General features: G+C 48.8%; 1 protein-coding gene across 1 annotated transcript; it reads right to left on the reverse strand.

The window, feature by feature from the left end:
• Positions 1-822: 822 nt before the first annotated feature.
• LOC124667502 (CTP synthase-like) lies at positions 823-4,498 on the reverse strand. The gene is made up of 5 exons (XM_047204770.1): positions 4,254-4,498; positions 3,589-3,671; positions 3,429-3,506; positions 2,072-2,122; positions 823-1,939 (listed from the first exon to the last, which is right to left on the reverse strand). Exons 1-5 carry the CDS (start codon positions 4,369-4,371, stop codon positions 998-1,000), a joined length of 1,272 nt encoding a protein of 423 aa, XP_047060726.1. The 5' UTR covers positions 4,372-4,498; the 3' UTR covers positions 823-997.
• Between the last annotated feature and the right edge of the window lie 14,890 nt (positions 4,499-19,388).

Here is a 19,388-nt window from a genome sequence, read left to right on the forward strand (position 1 = left end):
TGGGCGAGTAAGTTTAAGAGTAATTCCGTATATATACTCCACGTCCCTTGGTTAGAGAACTGTTTTGACTAGTGGCTGGACAAAAAGTAATGCCACACCAAGAATCCTCGATCCTCATAGTTGGTCCGATCATTGCAAAGCCTATGGGGTCCAACTCCCCTTTCAAGCCTTTAAGAGTCTCTCTCCTTGAGTTTTATTCAAGTAAGAACGAATCCCACTGGGGACAGGGGAGAGAAATTAAATTTGGTCCACTAGTCTATGGTGAAGTAGATAATCTCTCCTCTTCCCTCCACCATGGTGTGCTTCTCTCATCTTGGCTAGTTGTGTTGCTTTGTACAGTTCCGACGCTCAGGGGACGCTAACCTTTAGTCAGGATTAAGGGAACACACTGTCAAATTTTAGGTCAACAAAGGCTTCATGTCTGAGATAGAAAAATAGCAAAGTGAAACTCTACCAAATATCTAAAATGCACTTTATTTTCAAGACCACTGCTGGCACATGGTTTACCACTTCAGGGCGCATAACATTACAGAAACTACAAGAATATTCCTATTCTTTTCAAAATGTAACGACCATAAGTCTAGACCAGACTGTCTAGCCCGTTTCATTAATCAAATTTATATACAAATAAAAACTAAACTTGTACATCAACAGACTAATGCCTAGAAGTTTTTTTTTCTATAGCTGCCAAAAAAATCTCCCTCTTTTGGTTATTATTGTGGTCCTTCAATATACTCAAATAGGCAAGACGCTCCTCTTCCCACGAGTCGTGAGATCTATGCTTGCGTCCATAGCAAATTAGCAATCCAATATAAATCACCACGTCAGGAATGCTACTCTCAATCACCAAGAATATAGTTAATGCTAGATTAACACAAGCTTTTCTTGCTAGGAGTACATCGGTACTGCATAGAGAAACGATCCTACTATCTCTGGAAAGTTTCTCACCTTTTGCATGATCCAAATCAGGGAAGCACCAAACAATTGTAGACAGTAGTCATTCCTCCCACGCTCCAAGAAACTTGTCGACCAACTCCACTGTCTTCATAGACTCTGGCAGCTGCATGGTCTCCTCTAGAGCCCACGCCTCCTCGATCCTTGAGTCCTGCAGCATGGCATCCCGCACCGCCTCCTGCAGCTTCTGTGAGGGCCGAACCCCGTCCAAGGCCATCTCCCGGAGGGCAACAAGCACACTCTTGGTGTCCTCGATCCTGCAGAACCCCGCGACAGCAATATCGTAGGTGGCGTCGTCTGGTCGGCATGAGGAGTCGGGACGGCAAAGCCAGCGGAGAACGGAGGCAGCGTCACGGGCACGGCGCATCGATAGGAGGTTGCCAAGGAGCGGGGTGGCAAGGGGCAGAGCCGAGGGACGGACTGGGTGGTGGCGGAGGGAGGTGAGGAGGGCAAAGGCCGGGGTGAGTGTGGGCAGGGAGGCGAGGTGCTCGGCGAGTGGGGAGAATAGAAGGCGTTCTGGGGAGCCGGGCAGGAGGAGCACCGCAGAGAGGAGGCGGCCAGCGGCAGGGACATGGCCGTCGGAGAGGAGACGTGGGATGAGCATCAAGATGGTGTCGAGCTCAAACAGGGAGATGGGTTCAGGAGGGGCTTTAAAGGGTGCTTCCCCTGTGCATAGGCCACGAAGGGCACGGTGGAGGACGGCTGCGCCGCCATGCTGCGACACGAAACGGAGAGGTGAGCAAGGAAGAACCTTTCGGGCTTGCGGGGGTTGGGCCGGGAGAGAGCCCTTGGACAGTGGGAAATGGCTTCCCTTCTCATTCGAGTGTTGCCGGATCAATGATTGATGCCTCCCATTGAGCAGGGGGGCAGATACATCCTCAGTGTTGAACTCATGCCCACCAATTGTTCTGTCCAGTTTAATCATGCACACCTCAGATACATCCATGCCATCCACCGCTATCATCGCAACAGGCTCGATGCAGTCCTGTATGGCATTTGTGATATGTGGCACAATCTTTAGGTAAATTTTGGTTAATGGTAAGCATTCGAATAAACATAACAGTAGTTACCGAGACAGACAAACAACAAAGATAAATGTGCATGAGATGATCCTCACCTGCACAGTCTTTCCCAAGTATTCCCCTTTCCTCTCCTTGTCAATTAAAGACTGCCATCAACACAAGCAAAAGGTAAAATAACAAAAGTCAGAACAGCTTGTTATGCAGGGAACATCAAGTCAGCAACTGTATTTACAATGTCACACATATTTGACAACCTATTACTCTTGAATATCCCTGTGGTTAAAGCATACTAAAAATTCCCTTGCATTCTTAATCTACTGGACAATCTAATACCACACAACTAAAAATCTTTTTCCTTCCTATCAAATGCAAGTATGTCAACGTAAGCATCAACAGAAACATCTCAAGGCTGTTGTGAATGCAAGCATGCCAAAGAAATGATGTTGGACATTTCTGTGACAGTTTGCAAACTTGAAAGTTGATGTAGCCCCACCCAAGGACGACACTACACCAAGGCCAACTAGTCCCCCAAGTGGACCGATGACTCGAGCCCGAGTGAAAGCGCTACATGACAAGGTGAACTCAATCCTCTCTACGCTTGACCTTGACACACCCTTGGATGGAATGCTACCTCATGCCGAAGCTCTGTCATTAGGTACAAGTCTCATCAAGAATCCGTAGAGGAGGAAGCTCAATGGTTCAAGGAAGAAGAAGAGAAGAAGGGAGAACAACTTCAGCCGGTGGCATCAGCTCAAGGCCGGCACTGCCGGTGGAGACACCCCGGCACTGCCGCCCTCCTCGCACCGGCACTGCCGCCAGAAGACGCAGCAGCAGCACTTGGCCGGCACTGCCGTCAGAAGACGCAGCAGCAGCACTTGGCCGGCACTGCCGCTGGGCTCACCCAGCACTGCCGGCCCCACCCGCGTTGACTTCATCTAAACTGTCCATTTGAATCCTGTGGCTGTGTTTATTTCGCAAATGACTAAGTTACCCCTGTTTCAGATCTGGACTATATATAGGGCTCCTCCAGCCACGAATTAGGGTTAGACATAGATTGGATTATATTTAGAGCTTTGCTCACAAAACCTCTGGGATGATCTCCTATGTTTCCTCAAGGCTATCTCTTATGTGATTTGGATAATGTTTGTGTGAGATTCTAGTGCATCCCACACTCTCTCCCACAACTTTGTTCATCTCCCTTACCGATCTCTCACAACGGGATTCTACCTCGCGGTCTCTCCCCGTGTGATTCTATCGGCGTGGTTTATCGAGCCACGGGAGTGGAATTCAACTGTTTGTGTGTTGTTCTTCGTGTTCTTCTTGATCTTCATCTCCCCCTCTTTTCCCCTTTTGATTTCGGGTCAATTCGTGAGATCTGGGCACATCCTAGACCTTAGGCCTCATCAAAAGTGATATAACTTAAATTTAAAAAGGTGAAAACAATTAGCTTACCTGAAAGATCTTTCCACTGTTGTTTCGGGTGAGTTTAATATCAAGAAACCTCTCACAATTCCCAAGATCTAAGTCGACCTGCAAGATAAACAACCAACACTTAATGAGGTGAGCAAACATTTTAGCGTTTATAGAATTTGATTTGGCCCTGTGTCGGTACCTCACCGCCACTGTCATCTAACACAAACGATTCACCATGTTTGAATGGGGGCGTGGCCCCAGCACTGGCGTTAAGGTAAGGATCTGCATATTCAGATAACACAAAGAGAAGATGTGAACCTCATGAAGCCAAACCAAGCAACTGAGCATTCGAGCAAGCACTATTCCTACAAGGCAAAAGGTACAATCAAGCCCAAAGTGCCGCAATGGTACAGGACTCCATAAGGCTACAAGCTTACAACAATGAATCAGGTCAACAATTACAATGGATATTAGAGGAATGTTTTGTTCAGATGTTTGGTAACTTATCCATGCATCACAAATCTTGATCCCATATTATTGGCCACACGCATAAATGGTAGCCAGTCTTTTAGAACACTGGGCCAGTAGGCCACTATTATTCAGACCTCAAACCATTACTCCTCGAGCAGCAAAAAATACCCGAAATCGCCACCCCATAGTAGATGGCAGTAGCACCCCAAAATGGTCCTACACTAAGTATCATAAGCAGCGGAAGGATTTCCTTTTTGAGAGTCTTAAAACCTCTCTTCCACTAGTAGGTCAGTAACAAAGCAATCTCCTCAAATGAAAAACAGTGCAACTAAAATCTGCCTCTGACGCGCGACAAGGCAAGCACCACATCAGACGCCGGCGGCGAGCACGTACCGATCTTGATGGACGTAATGCCGAGGCCGCACGCCTTCAGGATGACGCCAACGCTGCTGGCCCTGACGCCCTTGCCGAGCCCGCTCACCAAGCCGACAGTGGCCGGCACGTACTTCATCTTGCGGGGAATCTCGGGCCAACCCGCCACTGCCGCCGCCCGAATCCTGCTGCACCCCAAGCCGTGCTGGCGCACGTGTTCTAGTATTTGGTCCCTCTGAGCGCTCGCATGCGGGCGGAGGAAGATTGGGGCGCACGGCGGTCTGGGAGCGGGCGGAGAAGGAATGGGGGGCGGAGCAATGGAGTTTGGACTGTTTTTCTTTCTTCGAGACACCCCTCGATCTCCTCCCACTAGACAGAGCCCGATGCAGAAAACCTAGGCTTGGCTGGCCTAGTCATCGGTCCTAAAATTTAGGCCCAGGCTCAGCCTATTGAAGGAAAAAGCCAGCAGGGCCTTGGGCCACGGGCTGGGTCTCTTTTCAATTTCGCATATTTGTGAGCCTAAGCTTAGCGCGCATGTATTGTTGGGCTGAACCAAGCCCGGGATTTTAGTTCCGGGTTGGCTTCCCATGCGCAGATATGTTTTTCTATAGTGAAGTAATATTTGTCTTTATAAGACATGCCTGATATTTGATTCCTCATTTGAATTGTTGTATTTTTCTTCTTCTTTTCTATTTACTACCACTCTTGCACTAAAAATTGTTGGCAACCATACTAGTGGCAAAACATAAATTAGAGGGTGCATTCGTCCGCGCAGGCTAGCCAAAGCCAAGTTTTTTCATATGCAAGCAAACAAGCACGGCCATGGCTCACATAGAGGAGTTCAAATACATGTACATATGCCGCAAGCCCATCTGTGTGGAGCGCCCCGGCGGCACAAGTGCAACACACTACTGATATAGTCTAATCGACATCCCACTTTGCGGCGAATCTAATGGGTGAGCGAGTTCGTCTAGTACTTTGCCAAAAAAGAATAGAGTCTGCCTAATGCTCCCTTTGTTACAGATTATAAGGCCCGAGGATCAATTCGATAAGGCTAAGAAACTTCATAACTCACCTCATTAATTAGTGCATGCACTAATAGTTTTACATGCAAGAGAGAAGAGGGAGAAAAGGTAGAACATGCATAAGGAAGATATGGCAATAAATAAGAGATGCCTTATAAATTATAATGGTTAATAATTTAGAAGGTTCATAGAGCTTATGATCCCTAACGGAGGGAGTACGTCCAAGTATGATGTTGGTGCGCGCAAAGCCGACGCGAGTTGCAGTGAATCGACTTCTGTTCACACACGAAGCATCTGACTCTTTTGTCCAACCTTTACATGGTGTGCTAGGGTTGTTCCCCTCACGACTCGCGAAGTCACAAGGCTGTCTGCGACGTTGATTCTGGTTGATCACCTACCTCGCTATTCATTGATTGACCACGTGTTTGCACGCAAGCTAGGGTTTCCCTCTCTAATTTGGATTCAAAGGAACCTCACATAAATTATATAAAATTCAAACTTTAGAAACAAAGATTTTGAGTAGATTGTTTAATTCATATGATTAGGGAACTTGGGAACTAACACAAGAATTTCCGTAGAGTACTAAGGGCATGTAAAATGGTAGGGAAGGTACGCCTTCTCTTAGCAGTCCACGTTATTTAGAGAAGACACTAAATATAAGTGGTACACTGTATTTCTCTTATTGTAATCTTTAACAATAATTAAGAATCAATAAATTTTAGAAGAAAATTGGGTTGCTAAGGAAAGACAAATGGCACAATGGAGAAAATAGCAATATCTTATTTAGTTATTTCACAAAGGATCATCCCTTAGCTAAGGAAAGACAATTTTCTTTTTCTTCAGTCTCTCTCTCCTCCAACTGAGCAAATAATCTGACGTGGCTTCCGTAAGGGAAATCTGACGTCACCCCATTGTACATGCCCTTACATTTTAGGGATTCTCTCTACGTTAATGTATAAGGCCCTCTTCTGGATACACTCTACTGGTAGTATTCCTTCTGAGGTGGACAAATTTGCACATGGGTGGTAGTTGATCGTCCAAGCGATCCCAACAACAACCCAAAAGGGTGCTTCTTCGATGGTTATGCTCATACTGCAACAGTTGTGGAAACTTCGCAACACACTCCATGCACAGTCTGATCTTGGTGGCATGCTCGGACACGATAAAGGCCAACACTATGTCGTGTGTGGCTGCGGGGGTGTCAGGTTTTGCGGCAGTCGCCTGCCTAGCTGTAGACAGTCGCGTTTTACCTGGGTGTAACCCCTCTGAGTTTGTAAATAACATTTTTCTGTCAATGCATAGAAACGCAAGCTTAGTGTTTTCTCGGGAAAAATGGCTTGAACACATTTTTAGTGTCGTAGTTATTCAATTATATACTATTCAAGTACATGTCATTCTTGTCGTGCCCTCTCCCTATTCATGCAGTTTTTAAATCTTGCCCCTGTAACTGCGTACAACACTAACAGACCTCCATTCCACTTCCATGCTAGTTGGGACATGACATATACTCCCTCTGATTCTAAAAATCTTCTCAATTTTATCTAGATACGGATATATATAGACATGTTTTAGCTATATATACATCCGTATGTAGAAAAGGTTGAGAAGCTTTTTTTTTTAACGGAGGAGGTACGCCTTTTCCCACATGGGTATTTATAGGCATCATGGTATGTCTAATCCTTGGCAGTTTTTTTTTTCTCATGCATTATGTCATCATACGTTTTTCTTGCACAATGTAAAAAATCAAACCCATTACGAGTTACTTATTCATTGTGTGTGTGTGTGTGTCGATACCGTGACCAAGTTTTACCACCACAAATCGCACACATACACACATGTGACGCACGATGCACATGACTGTGAACTTTTGGTACTCTCAAATTTACTACAGAATGTGTGATATGTACTGTGTATGTCTTGTAATTACAACACAAAATACTTCGTCAATAGTTGTTATGGCGGGCGATGGTTTGGAAGCCAAATTCCGGGAGACACCTTGTTAAATGGCATATCTAATTAAAGGCATAACTTCAATTTTTTTGGGCCGTCTCTTGACAAACAATGGTTGGTCTAGAAAGCCTTACAAAACAATCATTGTTTAGACTAATCAACCTCTGGTGCAATAAGACCTTTTCCTGGCTCACTGGTTGTTTTTTTTAGATAAAAGGCAACAGCGTGCCCGACTTTAAATTAATAAAGCCCTCAGGTTTAACAAGGTTTACAGTGCTGCGGCATACAGCTTAGCCAAAAGTAACATCAGACTAGGGGAAGAACAACAGGTGATAAGACGAAACACAGGAAAAGCAGGGGCATGCTCCAGGGCCAAGATAAGCTAAGTCTTCACTGGCTTGGTTGTCCTGGTCTCACGGCGGCGTATAGCTCCCTCAGCTTGTTCTCCACCCACCGGAGGCCCTCCCTGTCGCTTGGCTTTGCCTTGACGCTCCATAGCTGTATAAAGAGAGCAGTTTTGAAAATCACGTTAGCGGGATGGTTAATCACTTTCTTTTCAATAGTGAGTTTATTACGAATGTTCCACAGGGCCCAAGATTGGGCGAGAAAGAGAAACCACGAAGCCTACGGGCCCTTCCCGCAAGGTTGGAAAGAATAGCATGGAACCGTGGGAAATTTCCAGGATTCCGATTACAGTCGAGGATCTCACGGATTGCACTCCGGGCGAATTTTGCAATAGAGCAAGCGAAGAAAATATGGCCCGCATCTTCCATTTGGCCACGAGGGCGCAGCTACCCGAGGCGGGGCCGTGGCGCGTCGCGATTTGCTTGCTCGGAGGGAAGTCCGTCGAGGATGAGCTGCCAAGCGAAAATCTTAATCTTCGGAGGGACTTTGGCTGACCGGACGTCCTTGTGGAAAGCAACCGAAGCCCCTTGCGAAAGTTTGGCATACAAAGATTGAACAGGAGAACTTGCCCGAAGGTTCTAAATGCCAGGATACTTTGTCTTTGTCACTCGAGAGGGAGAAGGGTTCAATGAGCCTCCCCGGATCGCTCCATTGCCGCCGTCCTTCCGCATTGAGAGAGCGGCGGAAGGTGATATTGCTGTCCCCGGCCTCTAGGGCCGCAGCCACCGAGAGGTTTGGGTTAGAGCAGATGTTGAAGAGGTCTGGGAACAGCTCTTTGATGGGTTGGTTACCGCACCACCGGTCATACCAAAACAAAGTGCGACGTCCATCCCCAATGACGTGTTTCGCACCCAACTTGAAGAAGTGTTTAATTTTGTGAAGGCTTTTCCAAAATTGCGAGCCCCCGTGTCCGGTGCCCTCGAACAGGTTATCGGCGTCGCGGTATTTGGCCCTGATAATCGTCGCCCAGATAGAAGCCTCGTCTTGATACAGCTTCCAAATCCACTTGGACAGCAGAGCAATGTTCATCTTTTTTGAGTTAAGCAAGCCTAATCCACCCGCGGATTTCGGCCGGCAAACCGAGGGCCAGTTGACCATATGGTATTTACGTTTGTTGCCCGCTCCTTCCCAGAAGAATTTGGAGCGGTGTGAGTCAAATCTAGCATGAATCCCATCATGTAGAAGGAAGAGACCCATGGCAAAAATTGGAATACTATCAAGGCACGCGTTGGACAGGATTAGGCGTCCCCCGGAGGTGAGAAGTTTACTGAGCCACGGTTCAATCCTGCCGGCCAGCTTGCGGACCAAGAACAACCATTGTTCCAGCCGGAGCTTCCTGTCCGAGATAGGGAGCCCAAGATACATGAAAGGGAAGGCGCCGCATTTACAGTTCAGCTTATTTGCGACTCTTTGCTGTTCCTCCAAAGGCTGGCCCATAACAATGACTTCACTCTTATGATAGTTGATTTTCAAGCCGGACATGTCTTCGAAGCACATAAGCAAGAATTTGAGATTGGCTATATTGTCTTCCGTGTTTTGTATAAGGATGAGCGTATCATCCGCATACTGGAGGTGTGAGATCCCGCCAGGGATCAGGTGGGGTACCACACCCTGAAGGTGGCCTGCTGCCCCCGCGGCAGAGAGGATACCCGACAGAGCCTCGCCGATGAAGTTAAACAGGAGAGGAGATAACGGGTCCCCTTGGCGCACCCCTCTTTTGTTCCTGAAATACGGGCCAATCACACCGTTGATTGAAATGGCCGTCTGCCCGCCGGAAACGAGCTGCAGTACTCTGTGGATATAGGCTTCTTCAAAGCCTTTGCACCGAAGCACTTCGGCCAGGAACTCCCAGTTAACCCGGTCGTAAGCCTTCTCGAAGTCGATCTTAAGGAGAACCCCTCCTAATTTCTTGGAGCGCAACTCATGTACAATCTCAAGGAGTGCGAGAGGGCCTTCCAACAAGTTCCTTCCTTTGATGAAGGCCGTCTGATTCAAACTGATGGTTTTTTGCGCAATGGGATCTAGACGAAACGCAAACGCCTTGGACACGATTTTGAAGATCACGTTAATGAGGGCAATAGGGCGAAACTGGGCGACATTGTCTGCCCCGGGGACTTTGGGGATCAAAGTGAGGATGGCGAAATTAAGGCGAGAGATGTCTATGCGTCCCAGCATAAAATCATTGAGAATGTGGAGAACCCCCCGCTTAACATTGGGCCAGAAGCGTTTGAAAAACAGAACAGGGAAACCGTCGGGGCCCGGAGCCGTGTCAGATTTCATCTCCCGGACGATGAGATCAAGCTCCTCCTCAGAGAAAGTCAGCATCAGCTGGTTGTTGTCCTCGATCGAAACTTGGGCGTTTGGCGCCCATGTCCTTGGGGATAGGGTACAGGATCGGCTCCCCTCCGATCCGAGCAGGGCACGGTAGAAGTCATAAATGGCAGCTTGAATCTTCCTGGGGTCATTCGTGATCTCGTTCCCAATATTAAGCGAGGAAATCGAGCACTTACGTCTCCGTCCATTGGCCACCGCATGGAAGTAGGCCGTGTTGGCATCCCCCGGAGGGCCCATTTGATCCTTCCTCTTTGGCGCCAATATTCTTCCTCCGCACTCACGATTTGGAGGAGTTGATCTTCAAGATAGTATCTAAGCGCCCAATCATCCTCATCCAGCCCACTCGGAATCGGCTTGCACATCCAGCCGCATGATTTGGGCCATCGGGTTTTCTTTCTCCCTTTTGCTAGCCATGCCCACGTTGCGAGCCCAACCTCGAAGATGTTGGCGAAGGCTACCGGACATGAACTGCCACTAGTCAATGATATCCCGGCCTCCCACTTTGGCCGAGAGATTGTTCCGTACGTTGTGGAGCATGGGCATGAAGTCCCGGCGTTCGAACCATCCCGATTCGAAGAAGAAGCGATTACTTCGCTCCGGCCGCCCTTCGCCGGAGTCAAAGATGAGTGGGGTATGATCGGATCCCAGTGCTCGTTTCCGCAGAGAGAGCACAGAGGGAAAAATCCTTCCAGAGATGGAGAGATGAAAACACGGTCGAGGACCGAGCGAACTGGGTTGAGCTGACGATTCGTCCAGGTAAACCGCGCCCCGGAGCGCGGAATTTCCCGAAGAGCCCAGGCCGCAATGTGCTCGTTAAAAAGATCAATGAGTCTCCAGTTCAGACGATCGTTGTTCTTGTCGCAGGCTGCCCTGATAAGGTTAAAGTCTCCGCCCATGAGGAGTGGAGAGTTGGTTCTGGCCACCTTGGCCGAAATTTCCTCAAGGAAAGCCCCGGATCGCCCATGATCCGCAGGCCCGTAAATCCCAATGATCGTCACGATGCGCTTGTTCGCCCGATTGAGGATGGAGGTGCTAAGGTAGAATTGACCCATATCCACCACTCCAACCTCAAAGCTACTGTCGCGGACTCCCATGAGCATGCCCCCGGAATGCCCATTAGCCGGAGCCGCACTCGAAGAACTTGTCTCCCACTTCCAGTGCCGCGGAGTTCCAAGTCCGTGAAGTCTTGCCCGATTGTTTCCTGGAGAATCACTATGTCAATCTTGTGCTCACGGAGGTAATCCTTCGAGAGAGTTCGTCGCCCCTACGACCGAACCCCCGGATATTCCAGAATAGGCATCTCATTTGGAAACCTTCCCTAGAGCCCGTGCTTGGCGGGTTAGCGGTCTTGGTCCCACAGGGTATTGTTTCTTCATCACCTTCCTTTTCTTAGCTGGTTTGTCCTTAGGATCAGCCGAAGGAGTTATCCTCCCCACATTGTGCCACGCGACCCTTCTTGTGGCACCCGGGGACCTGTTCTGTCGTGGCCGCCGCCTGGGCCTTTGCCGCCTCAATCTCTGCATTGTGTCTTGCCGCTGCCAGATCAGCTTGAGCAAGCTCCCTAGCTTGTATCAAGGAGATGATTTTCTCGGGAGGGCCCAGAGAGGAGGAAGGGAAGATGACACAGCTATCGCGCGCCACCGAGAGCAATTTATCAATAGGAACGGATTGGAAAGCAGTAAAGTTGGATGCGTCGACGTTACCTGGCTTGGCAGAGGGAGCAGCGTTTTTGACAGCGGCGTGGCGGATGGCTCTGGCCAGCACCGGCTCGTCTGCCACCCCCGCGCTCCTTGCGCTCACTGGTTGTTGGGCCAAACTGAGTCTGCCGAACTCAAGATACTAGTTGATAGAAACTCTCAGCGGATGTTACCTATGAAATCATAACCATCTTCATGAGCTCACTGTTTGTGTCATTGTGTGTGTGTGTGTGTGTGTTGCCTTCTGAGTGCAGATACACAGTAGTACATGCAAAGTCCAAAAAATTCTCTTTAGTTTTCTGAGGATTATAGATAATCTCCTGGATGTTTTAAGGCATTAGGTTGCATTGACACCACAGCCATTGGGCGCTAGCACGTACACCATTAGAGTCTAGAATTCGACGAAGCACAACATCTTCTCGGAAAACAAAATTGTGTAAAGGAAGGCGCTCACATATATCCTTAATCATGTTCGTATTATGGCTCGGTTGGAAGTTGGAGCAGACGTATTGCAATTATTATTTGAAATTCGATCGGGCTGCCTCTATGATCATGGTTGACAAAATATATAAGACGATGTTATGGGGCTTAGTGGGTGCATAACATTTGATAGGGTTGCAGTTTATAAGTGAGGTCTAGCTTGATGAAGAATTATACATGGTCTTAGGTGATTTATTTCCTTCTAGGAGTAGCTAGTGTGCTTTTCGAGTTTGGTTAAATGTCATATGGTTTGTGCTAGGATTGCGAAGAAAATATTACGGAAGGACCTTTGGTTTTTCTTTTGTTAGTTGTTTTGTTCCACGTTGATATCTAGTTTTGCTTGTCATTGTTGCATAAAAAAGGTAAACTTACCGAGAGATAAATTTGGTTAACTTGACTAGCAATTTGTTGTTCTTATCAATTGATCATGTTTCGTACGCATCTGCATCATGTATCTGCAAACCCAACAGAATACACATGCAGGAAAATAAAAATACAAAACGGAACGCATGCACGGCGTATGCCAACCGGAATCAAGTGTGCAGGGAGAGGTCATTTTAGTCGTTATCGCCGTATCCATCGGAGGCCATGCATATGGAACAAAACGCAAGCAGGCGGGGTCGTAGATTTCGTTCAGCCGCCGACGTCGTGGACCCTCCCTCCTTTTTGACCATTACAGCAGCCATCCGCAAAAATCGTGTTCGACCGTACCGTAAGTATGACTAGAGCTGATAGCGAACATGCTGATTAATTGTCATCGGTTCATGAGAATTATATCAGTACACCCTTTTATTTGAACTTTATAAATATGTAACGCAATACAAGTTGTTTTAGAAAAAACAGTTGGGATTTGTAGAAGTCAGCACATACGTTGAAGTAAAAGTGGACCGTCCAAAATTCACCGTTAAATCTTTAGGCAAGGTCCTAATTATAGAATTGATGCACTAGCTAGTTAATTCAACCAAAAGTCAAAGCTAATAAAAATGGGTAAGACAAATCATGGTGAATAACAACATCGACAATGCGTTATTGGGGGGCATTGGCACATGCTGCCGACGTATTGGGATCGGCTGCACCCACAGACGTCTCCAATAGTGTACCCCGATAGTCTAGGAAATCGATACTTCCATTAACTTGACGACCAACCTCCTACCGGTTATAGAAAAAGCTAATCGACGTCTGTGTCTGTGTTGCTACTAGGCTTGTCCCACCACCAAATCCTAGGTGGCGCGGAGTGCATGTGCCCCGGTCCCGGTTCTTGTAGGCCAGGGCCAACATGGTTACACCGGCTATTCTATATAGTGGGCTCAAAAATGTGCTGACAGACTATAAGGACGTCGGCACAAACTTCAAATATAAGTGGCACTCCAATAAACACATTGAGGGTGTTGTTGAGGCCGGGGTGATGATGCTCTTAGGACCGATACACCATTCTCTACAGGCCTGTAGTACCTTGGGTTATGGAGCGTTCGGATACGGCATGCGCCACAAATGGTACGCATGTAATCGATGCAAACGGATGCCTCGAGCTCATCATCAGGAAAATCAGCAGCCTTGAGAAAATGTGGTGTTTGTGATGGCATCGATGTGAAAGCATCTCGGCCGATGATCCGAGGAGTTGCCCAATCTATCTCGCACATAAACATAAGCACTGGACAGGGAATACAATGGTATCAGTACCACGTAATGAGTTGTAGTGTGGATCATTATCGCAGCCGTCGCACAGTAGAGCTAGGTCCACGCTAATTATCAATCGGTGTTGCCATCGCGCTGTGTACTTGAGTCACCTCACTGTATGTCGAACATATGCAAAGTGATATGATTAAGGCTGCTCATGGTGGGGAGTAACTTAGACTAGTAACATATATCATGTTACTAGTCTAGGTTACTATCTTCATAGTGGGTAGTAACTTATATGTGGTGTCATGCATTGTATCATTTATTATGTTGTAGACTCATTTTGCTTTGGGGTGTGTGATGTTATAGTAACATAGCTAGTTACCACCTCACTCTTTTTCTTCATTTATTGGCATGCCATATCACCAAAATGCCTTAAGATATGTGATGTTACTAGCTATGTTACTCCCACTATGAGCAGTCTAAGAAAGCTTTAACATCTCTCCTGCGCATGCGCGCCCAAGTGCATGATCGCTACACGCACGGAGGTGGATAGCTTCACGTAAATGCACTTTCCCCGTCAGGGAAAAAATTCTAACGGCTGCTTGTGTCGACAGCAGGCCCCGTCGTCGGGATAAACCGTTGGCCGACCTGAAATTGTAATCTCGTAATTAAATTGTCTCATGTCGACGCTGTGTGGTCCAGCTTATACCCGTACGATCAAGCTCGCTAGGGCTTTCATTTGGCTCGGCAAATGTGCGCATGCAGCGGTGCTAGCTGGTAGCGGCTTGTTTTTTTTTTTTTTTTTTTTTTTTTTTTGAAACGGAGGCAAAAGCTTTGCCCCATCGATTAATTAAGCAGAAAGTGCACAGTTTTTAGGAGAAAACCGGGCGAAAACCATACAACAAGACACCGCAGGGCCAAACCCCCACTTGCCACGCCATAAAGGCAAGCCCGCACAAACCCACTACTGATACAAGCAGACGACACACTCGCGAAGACTAGCTTGCCATCCAACCAAGCCGGAGAGAAGACGTCGTGCCTATTATGAGAGGAGCAGACACGGGACACTCCAACATAGCTGAAGAAGACGAACCGCTCAGAGAACTGCGCCAAAACGACCTTATCGCCCTCGCGACACAAAGTCGATATCCTCAACACTGTCAAGATGACGAACATTCGGAGCCGCCGCTCCGACATACCGCTGCTCCGTCACGCCCTGCGCATCCACCAAGACCACCACCTTCCGGGGCCGCCGCCCCGACGTACCACCGCTCGCTCTCGAGCTGCAATGCCGCACGAACCGTTCACCCGCAACCCAAGCTGCCCAGGGCAAACGACCGTAGACCACGGTCATCACACCAACTCATCCGGGGCCGCCGCCCCGACATAACGTCCGACCGTCCCCACTAGGACGCGCCGACCGAGCCGACTGCCCTGCCGCCCACACGGCCAGGGTCGCCACCCAAGTCGTGGCAAGCCGCATCCCCGCACCATAGAGATGTTGCCGCACCGCCTTCCGGGGCCGCCGCCCCGGCTCACAGCCACCTATCCAAGGCCGCCGCCTCGACATCCTCCAACCCGTCCGGCGTGGCAAGATAGCACGACAAGCAAAACCACCACCGCCGAGAGAAGGTCAAGCGCTCCAAGACGACGCCTCCAAGAAGGGAAGCGACGAGACCGGCCGCCGCCGCCCGCACCGGCCGAGGCCAAAGCTTGGGTTTTCACCCGGAGAGCATGAAGCCTTCAATGCGGGAGAGGTAGGAGCCCCACGACGATGCCTTCAAGAAGGAGAACGGCGCCCGGGGCGTCGTCATCGCCGGCACCGACCGAGTCGGGCAGGGCTTTCACCCGGAGCACCATCCCGCCAAAGCGTCCCTCACCGGCAGGCAGCTCAAAGCATGCCGACCAACATGCCATCGCGGATGCCCACCGTCCCGTCGCCGTGCCCCCGAATCCCAAGGCCACCAAGCACTCGGCCACCGCCGCAGCACCATGCACGAACCATGCCGCAGCCCCTTGGAACAGCCACCATGCCCGTCGCCACGCCCGCCATCTACAGCCTCGCCGCGGAAGCCAAGAAGAAGGACGCGGCCACAGCCCCGGCCGCCACCAGCCGCAGCGCGACCCCCTGGCAAGCCCAACCAGGCCCGCACGAACCCATCTGGGCCCATGCGCGCCGCCTTGCGCCATCCTCCCCCGCAGGCCGCAGCACCTCCACCGCTCCCTGGCCGGTCACCACCACGCCCGCACGCAGACCAGCGCCAGCAGCCCCGCCCGCGCGTGCCCAACCTCCGGTCCCTGTCATGGAGGCGTCCCTCCAGATCCTCCGCGCCAGGAGCCGAGAGGCGCTAGGTCCCCGCCGCCCCCTTCACCGGCGTCGCCCGGCTTTGCCCGGCGGCAGCCTCGGGGGGCGACGAGGAGGGGGAGATGGTGGGGAGAGGTGGCGGCGGCGGGGGGGCTAGGGTTTGCCCCCCCTTTCGCTCGGAGGAGACGATGAGGGGAGCGGGTGGTAGCGGCTTGTGACTTTGTCACATTTGGGACAAACGAAAACCTCCAATCCTGCAATCCATACGAGCTAACTGCCGCATTATACTACTTCTGGCTACATACTTTGGAGCCTAAATGAGGCTCGTTAATCGGGCCCATACAAAGGATAAGGCTCGTCCGGCAATATTTTTTTGGCTCAGGTAACACATACAGCTAGGGCATGCACGTCATCTAGATGCGATAATAATAGCATCTCCAGTTGCGTTCTCCAAAAACCGTCCTCAAACGACAACAAACAATAAAACAACTTAACAAACGTAATAAATAGGGCTAGATCAAGGAGACGCGGCATTTGCTGATAATCCTTTGGTCCTCCACAAATGCTCAACGCGATCAGCTTGAAGTTGCTCGTGAACATTCCTGTCACGGATCTCTGCGTGCATGGCGAGGAAATCAGCAAAATCTGCAGGCAACTCATGATCAACCTCCGAGAGGGCCCTGACACTCATAGGGACCAACATGTGTCCTGGCATGATTCTTGTGGTCATCCTCGATGATCATGTTGTGCATGATCACACAAGTCTGCATCACCTCCCATATTTTCTCATGAGACCAGCTTAGAGCAGGATACCAGACAATCTGCACAGGGCTTGGGTAGGACATTCAACTCTTTTCACGTCATTTCACTTTCAACGGAGGCAACCTCGGCATAACCTCTATGACGCTTGTTCAGAGGGAACCCATACTAAGACACATAAATTTCCAGCTAAAGCCTTACCCATAATCAGGTATTGTGGGGGTACTTAGAAATTGGAATGGTATCGCATCCGAACCCAATCATCAGTTTTTATTAAAATCACCATGTCATTCAAGTCACCTTCACCTTCAAAATCTTTCAATAGAATGACTCATCATTCCAAGGTTTTCAAAGTCAAAAGATTCACATGTTCCTAGCTAGAGTAGTTAATTTTAGTTTTAGCACTAGTAACTAGTCAGGAGGGGTGCTAACTAGCTTGTAGCTATTTAGGCTAACCTTGATGTTCTTGTACTACTCCATATCTAGACTCAAGTTAACTATAAAAGTAAACCTTGATAAGCAAAGTAAAAGCTTTGTAAGCTAAAAACTGGGACTTGGAAAGTAAACACAAAGTAGTATGGTATTAGTGCCTTGTTCAAGTTGAGCTTGCACTTGGATAACTTGCAAGAGTATAGCTTGCCTTGATTGGTACAGTGATCAAAGCTTTCTTCTTCTTGGTAGAAGACCTCCTCCTCCTGGTAGTCCTCGGTACTAGCGTCTATAAACGGATACAAGGCATACAATCACCACACAATGCTTAAGGGCTAGATTTAACACTCAAATGGATCACACAAGCTATCCTATCATCACACATTAATCACAAAGTGGTTGTCTTTGTTTTTCTTTTAAGAACACTTGTAATAAGAAATAATTTTCTCTCATTGAATCTTACTAAGATTTAATCTCCTCAATTAATAAGTGTGAGATCATGTTGACCAAGGTCAACACTTCACATTTATCATTTGGGAAAATGATTTAAATGAGATTCTACATCTCATGCAATTTAAATACTACTGTTGGAACAATTTAATATCTCTAAGTAATCAAGTATGAGGTTCTATAACTAAGATCATTTCCTCATATTGAATCACTTGAGACAATGATTTAAATGAGAGGAAACCTCTCATAATATTTAATAAATAATTTTGGGTAATTTAAATGGACGAGAAATGGCCACATAGCCACTATTCTGCTCCAGCCCATGATCATGGTAACAACTATGCTATGTTTTTACATATTCATGTAGAGTATGTGAAATTTGATTTATGAGAGTTGGAATCAACTCAAAATCATTTATGGTTGATTTTTAATAATTGTTTGAATTTGAAAAAGGTACTGACTTGTTCTTTTTACTACACAATTTCTACAACAGATCTAGGGTTGAAACCAGTGTAGTTGGTTAGAGATTTTCACAATCTTTCCAACAATATCAAGTTCATAAAATTTGGCTCAGTAGATCTTCCTATTTTTAAATTTAAACTTGACACCAGTATGGAAATTGAACTAAAAGATTTAAACCAATTTTGAATTACTGGGCTTGCGCGGGAAACGCAAATGGGCCCGTGAGAGAAAAAGCCTAACAGACCGGCCCAGTAACGCGTCTCGCACGCACGGGCCGTCTGACGATGGGTCCCACTCGTCAGTGACTATTTAACAGCGAAACGGTATGGAACGGTATGGATCAGTGAGAGGCGTTGGATTAGAAGTTGATCGAGCGGCTGGCGTGCATCGTCATCGACGACGAGCACGGGCTCACTGGCGGCGAGCACCAGGGGGTAGGAGGGTCACCTGAGCTCCGGTGAGGCTTGGCGTTGACACCGCTGGACGTGGAAGACGATGGCGAAGCAGATGGTGGTCGTGGGAGAGGCTGAGGTGGACGAACTCGTCAGCTTCGTCTTGCTACTGCCGCGGCGGTCACCGATGAAATTGGGGCTACTCCGGCGAAATTGTGGAGGGGGAAGTGGCCGAGGAGAGCTAGAGGAAGGAGGGGAGTGGAATGGTGTGCGGATTTGAGGCCGAGGCTTGCTCTTTTTATAGCGGCGAGGGGTGCTGCGGCTCGGCATGGCAAGTCATCGTCGTCGACGAGGCTACAGTGGCGGAGGGAGTTGGGCGCTTACGCGGGAGTGTTGGCGACGTCATGGCGGTCCTGGGGCGCGTCGTTGTGCAGCAGGAGATGGACGGAGGCGTGCAGGCGACGTCAGTCTCTGCCACGGGCCCGACGGAGGTTGTCGACGGTGGCGTCAGCTACAGGGCGAGCACGGTCCAATGGGGTTGTCTAGGAGGTTGCTGGCGTCGTGGTGAGTGTGCTTGCGAGAGGAGAGGGCGAGAGGAGAACAGAGTCGACGGGGGCAGGTGATGTACTGGCGTGTCCAGAGCGTGTCCATGCGCGCTCTGGCGCGTCTGGGCACGTCATGTTCCCGACGATGCACACGTATCCGTGATCGATGGCGAGTACCAGCGTGTCCAGTGGGGTGAGGTAAGTCTCTTTGACAAGGTGAGGGTGAGAGGAGAGGGCAGGTGAGGATGAGAGCATGGTGAGTGACATAGGGCTCGACATGGTTTGGTTTTGTCAAAATCATCC

The sequence above is a fragment of the Lolium rigidum genome, chromosome 6 (genome assembly GCF_022539505.1).
Source record: "Lolium rigidum isolate FL_2022 chromosome 6, APGP_CSIRO_Lrig_0.1, whole genome shotgun sequence".
NCBI classification, from domain to species: domain Eukaryota; kingdom Viridiplantae; phylum Streptophyta; class Magnoliopsida; order Poales; family Poaceae; genus Lolium; species Lolium rigidum.